We start from the raw sequence: 6,060 nt of genomic DNA, 5'->3' as shown, positions 1-6,060 counted from the left end.
ATTAGTTTTCCTCATCTGTGAAGTGGGAGTGAAGTGCAAGATCTAATTTAGATGCTTTAGGCTACAACAGCGAGAAATTGCAGTCAAAGCAGTAATTCACTCTATTTTACCAATAATTTACCCTTCTCTCTACAGATTGTACAATTAGAAGCACTAAAGAAAACATGCTGTTTATTCACTACAAGAACTTCTCCCCTACCTAGTTGTATTAGAGCTGATGACAACAGCTCCTTTAATCCTTCCTTTTCCACTAACACTAAAAACCCTTTCTCCTTTCAAAGATGTAGCATCAGAATAAATAATAGAGGACCCAAGTGCCTACTCTGCAAATAAATTCTGAAGTGTTATAACTGCTTCAAGCATTTATTAACCATATAAGTATGCAATCAGTTCTAAACAAGACTCTTTGCTCTCCATTTAAAAACAGATTAAAATATTACATACTGGGGCAATTCATCAAGCTTGCAAAGTGTGTGAAAACAGCTTCACCTCCCACTTTACAACACGAGGGAGTGCAAATACATTCCTGCTGGGTCACTAGAAAGGTGTGGCCAAGAGCAGTACAAGCAAAGCAGCTGGGGCTCAGTTAGGTGGACAAAACTGAACTGGGAGGGGCAGGAATAAACAGGAGGTGGCAGCTGTCATATTCCTAATACTGGCAAGCAATTCACAGGCTCTCTCCTCTTCTTTTTAACTATACATCCAAGAAGTTAAAAAACTCAGTGACAACTACCTTAGCTAACACAAATTAACATCTGGATGATACTGTCCTTACTACACACAGACCTGTCACCTTCACCAAATCCTTAATTAGACTGTTTCTGACTCTTTGATATACGGAAGATGCTTAAAAGGAGCTCTCTCATGTCATGCATGTAGAAGATCACAAAAGAACAGCAATGGAATTTTAAAGAAAGTGGGCAGGAAGTCTTATTACACTGACACAGACAGCAATCTGATGTCAATGGGTCCAAAGACCTTCCATCTGTGCTTACTGCATGTCCTACATGTCTGTGACAGAAACTAGTCAGCAAAAACGTTAAGTTACTATCACATCTTATATTAAGAGAGGAATTATTGCTACGAGGAATCCAACTACCCTTGTTAACTACGTACACACGTACAAATGCTGTCCTCTGCTTCGAGCAGAACCACCTCATGCAGGTTAATGTGCAAAACACCTCAGTAAAATATCAGCAGATTCTGCTTCAAAAAGAGAGAATTCAACAGAGCTAGGGAGAGATGATGGCCTGGCTTTTGAACTTGGTCACAAGGCCAAGCTAATTCCTTCCTGTTTCTGCCAAGCTAGAAACTGTTTTAACGGAGTTTCTTAACGTACCTTGACTTCTTTTGAAAAAGCCATGGGGTTTTATTTGCAGAATTCCCCTAAAAGTTTCACGGGGAACACAAAGCATATTATATCCTTGTCTGAAAAGATTTAAAAATGAAGTTACCAAGTTGCATAACACTCTAGATTTCCACAGCCAGGACTCCCAAACTATCTCAGCGACTAAAATAACTTTTGCCTGTTCTGTTATCACACAGCAGGGAGATACTCCTTTAGGGCCTTTGGTAGTTTGATTATCCATGTACACCTACACCAATAAAAATATGATGTTTCTTGTATAAGCTGCTTCCACACTTCTGCAGTACCAGAGAGCCTGCAGATCCTTAGTCTCACGCAGCTCACAAGCAGTTCTAATCAACACTTGGCCTCAAGTTTCATCACAACTCCAGGGCTGTGTCAGAGCAGGCACGGGGTAACCTGAACCCTCTGCCATGGGAGCCACAGAATATCCAGGACTTCTGTCACCAGATCATCCAGAGCCAAAGCTGCAAACCCCATCGTGCAGCAGAGCAGTGGGAGAACAGGAGACCAGAACACTTCCCACCTGCCAAATGTTCCTGGAGCTCACACTCCCACCAGGCAGCTCCAGCGTGCACCGTGTGCCTCCGAGCTGTGTCACGGTAACGTGTTTGCAGCTCAGCAGGTCACAGGAACTGTCCTGTAATGCTGAGGCGACACATTTACACTGCAGCCCCAACCCCAGTCTGTGACAGAACACAATCGAACAAGAAATCTATTGCATTGCCTCAGGAGTGACTCAGAAATGCCACCTGACTCACCAACTTTGCACCAAGCACCACCCTGGACTTGAGCCATCAGAAACCTCTGCCATTTACACCGAGTTTACTGTTCTAGAGCCAACAAGCTCAACACAGAGGGCTGCATTTATTTTCCAACTGTTTTGTTTACTTTCCAATTCAGTTTTGAATCACTGGGGAGAAAGAACCCATACAAGTGAACATCAAAAAAATAAGTGAAAAGCTGTCTTCTGAAGTCTATTTATGCACATAACATGAAATAGAATTTACTCGGGAAGAAATAACAAAATGTAGACCTGCACCTTATAAACTAAATGTAAGCTAACCAGATATTCAATATAATTCCACACATGAAGAACTCTTGAACACATTGCAGTACCCAGAAAGAAACTGGAGGGGGGGAAAAGTTCTATGTATATTTAGAAACTGTAAGAATAAATCTTACAACAAGCAAGTTTTACTAAGCCCAGACAAGTTTTATTAGTTATTTGATTTAAACTGCAAATGTATATACAATGCCCAGTCAGAAAGAAGATGTTGCTGTTCAACCAAAACTAATCAAGGCATTTTAAATTTAAGAGGGGAGAGTTGTATCAGCCTCTAAAAAGACTTAAATTAACAAAAGGGAGAACAAGACACATAACAAAAGTCACTTGCCATATATTGGAAGAGTAAATGTAATACTCTACACAGTCTTCCTCCTAAATTTCATATATAATAGGACTACCACTCATATCCAAAATAACTGTTGCATGCACAACAGGATGTATATCAAGACTTTGGAGTTGCTACCATAAAAAAAGAGGTAATTCTCATGTGACGAAACATAAAAACAAAATACTCCAATCATACTAAATACAAATCTGAATTTTTTCCTGTGCATTTTGCTGTTGTTAACTTACTTTTAGGTTCTAAGACTGAGATGAATTTTAATAGGTTACCATTTTTGCTTGCACCATCTCTCAATAAACTTTCACACACCAAAAAATGTGAAAATTGTTTAATAGAAGTCCTCCACATTGAAATATCTCTAACCTAACCAAGCTCTCAGCCACCTGAAGTACAAATAAGGATAAAAAAACCCCAGATGAGTAAGCTCAAATTCTAAGATAAGTATCAGCTGAATATGGAGCCAGGATGCAGAGCTCACAACCACTACAAACCTATCAAAGTTGGAACTAGAAAAATTTCAAGCTATTTGCACATTTTCAAAATCCCCATATAATTATATTCCTTTTTTAAGGAAAGAAAGGCAGTTTCTTGTTAAAGTTCAGTATGTTGCTGCCACAGCATCAGCTGCTATTTATGAGGCAGATTATATCACTTAGCTTCTTCTGCAGAGAATTTTGTAAGTCATGGCCTTAAAACAGAAGACATTATGACAAATCTGCACCACACACAATGGGACTATTGATCTTGATGTCTCTAAATACTATTTACTCTCCACTTTCCTCCTGCCCCCCCTTCCTTTTTTTTTTTTTAATAAACAATCTGCTTATTATTTGGATAATGGTATTCCCACAAACTGAAGTCTATACAAAAAAATAAATATTTTTCATTATTTAAAACGTTCACTTCTTGAACCTGTTTTGGAAATGGACTGTCTTTTCCAAACCAGATTTTCATGTACTGTTTGACTTAATAACTTATGAAATGTGCTTAAACATAAAAATTTTAAAGACAGTGACACTGCTATAATGCTACATCATCATTAAACCCACACACAAAAAAGTACACAAGCAAAACTTTGAAAAACCCGATTTCCCTGAAGGTGTCCTTTAAGGTCCTGGAACTCAAGACAGGCCTATTTGGGGATTACTATTAAATACCTCATTTGTCACATTGTTAAAGCTACTTTAGCAAGGGCTGACTTTGCATGCAAGAAGCTGTAAGAAGTAAGGACAAGTCTTATTCGCAGTGGGTTTTAAATGTCATCCAATTCTTGGCCTAGAAAAGTTTCAGTCTGGTATTCAGTACCATCACCAAAACAGCTGATTATCTTAAATAATCTGCCATTACTCTCCAGTTTGCCATCTTTAAGCCTATACACCAAGCAGACCAGTTTAAGTTTGTTTGGAGAAACAAAAATCAGAAGATGTTTAAAACAGAACCTCAGTTTCGAAGAACTTTTGACTTCTAAATCCAGGTACAACTGTCAGGTAATAGAATTTGGTATATACTAACCTACAGACCTCCAGCCAGTTATCCCTCTAAGCACTCCACAGTTCGTGGAATGGTTTGGGTTGGGAGAGACCTTTAAAGATCCTCTAGTCCAACCCCCCTGCCATGGGAAGGGACATCTTCAGCTAGATCACAGAATAATGGAATGGTTGGGGTTGGAAGGGACCTCTGGAGATCATCCCATCCACCCCCCTGATCCATCAGGTTCACCTGGAGCAGGTTGCACAGGATCACATCCAGGCAGGTTTTGAATATCTCCAGGGAAGGAGACTACATAAGCTCTCTGGGCAGCCTGTTCCAATATTATATCACCCTAAAAGTAAAGGAGCTTTTCCTCATATTCAGACACAACTTCCTGTGTCTCAGTCTGTTTCTGTTGCCCCTGGTCCTGTCGCTGGGCACCACTGAAAAAAGCGATGGAAAAGTGCTCCAACCTTGCCCCTAAAGATTTGTTATGTAAAGAGGCAAAACAATCATTGTTAAATTCTCCACCGTGGCAAATTTTTTTCCTGCCAAGAACGAAGGAGTGGCTTACACGTAACAACGTCATGTTCTCAAGCTGCAAACGCAACGATCACCACAACCAAGACCACAGCCAAGTTCTCAGTGGGAGGAGGTTCTAGTCAAGGAAATAAACTTGCAAATATCTGAGCTATTTAAATGTTTAAGGGGTGGAATGAGCATTTCACTCCTCTACTATGCCCCACCTCTGAAAGGCCCGGGGTGGAAAGTCAGTGGCAATTGCAGCAGGGAACCTGTCCTTAGGGAGCAGGGATACACTTGGGAGAGCATGTGGTGACTTTAGGAGCACTCTGAAAACGCACAGGTGGTTCTTTACTCCCCCCCTTCTCTGAGTGACCTGTCTGTATGCTCCTAAGGGGCCTAAGGGCCACGTTGGGAGCAAATCCACCAGAGGCAGACTCCAAGGGCTCACATACCAAAACATGCACAGACCCTCCGGAGCTCTGACAGTGGAGGAGGCACACAAAGCAGAAGCGCTGCTCGCCAAGAGCTGGAAGGTCCCAGATACGCCCGAGAGGGGCGGGAAAGCAGCCAGCCATAATGGAAAGGCCACAGAGCACCTGAAAAGCAGCCCCTGCCCTCCTGCAGCCCCCGAGGGGCCAAACAGCCACGCCGGGAGGGCGCGCGGGGGCCACCCCCGTCAGTCACCGGGGGACAAGGACGGTGGCGGGCAGGGGCAGCGGGGCAGGGGTCAGGCGGGCACCGGGTGGGGGGGGAGAGGCCGCCACCTCAGCAGGGGAGGGGCTGCGGCCATGTTGGGGGGGGTGAGGGGGGGAGCGCGGGCCCAGCTGAGGGGCCACGGCCGAGCCGCCCCCCCCCCGGGCCCCCCGTCCGCGCCCTGCCGTACTCACGCCTTGTCCACCAGCTCCCGCACTTTCCACATGTTCAGCATGGTGCCGACCGCCCGGAGACCCGCCCGGCCCCGCTCCCTCCGCCGCCGGCCCCAGGAGGCCCCGCTCGCCGCGCTCCGGCCGCCGCCTCCGCCGAGCCAGGGACGCGGCGCCGCTCCCGGAAATGAAGGTTTCGGCGGCCGCGCGGGCTGCTGGGAGGTGTAGTCCCGGGAGGGGAACCGGGCCGGGAGCGGGGCCTGCGGGGGCCGCGGGGGCTGCCGGGAGTCGTAGTTCGCAGCAGCGCGCGCGGGGCCCGCCGGGAGTGGGAGGGCGGGGGCGGGTCCTGAGGGGGGCGGAGGGACGGGATGGGACGGGAGAGGGCGGGGTGGGATTGAATGGGGTGGGATGGGAGGGGAGGGGA

At 45.3% G+C, this 6,060-nt stretch overlaps 1 protein-coding gene across 1 annotated transcript in view; it reads right to left on the bottom strand.

Moving 5' to 3' along the window:
* Window positions 1–5,766, bottom strand: part of CLINT1 (clathrin interactor 1) — a 46,259-nt gene extending 40,493 nt beyond the window's left edge. Inside the window, exon 1 of the mRNA XM_027885575.1 lies at window positions 5,661–5,766. Coding sequence (XP_027741376.1) covers window positions 5,661–5,701 — 41 coding nt within the window. The 5' untranslated portion in view covers window positions 5,702–5,766. The remainder of the gene's footprint in view (window positions 1–5,660) is intronic.
* Window positions 5,767–6,060: the final 294 nt, after the last annotated feature.

This window comes from Empidonax traillii, unplaced genomic scaffold (assembly GCF_003031625.1).
Source record: "Empidonax traillii isolate 1590-97213 ecotype Southwest subspecies unplaced genomic scaffold, ASM303162v1 scaffold168:size1726349, whole genome shotgun sequence".
In the NCBI taxonomy this organism is placed as follows: domain Eukaryota; kingdom Metazoa; phylum Chordata; class Aves; order Passeriformes; family Tyrannidae; genus Empidonax; species Empidonax traillii.
The sequence above is the reverse complement of the archived record's forward strand: the minus strand, read 5'-3'. Positions and strand labels throughout refer to the sequence as shown.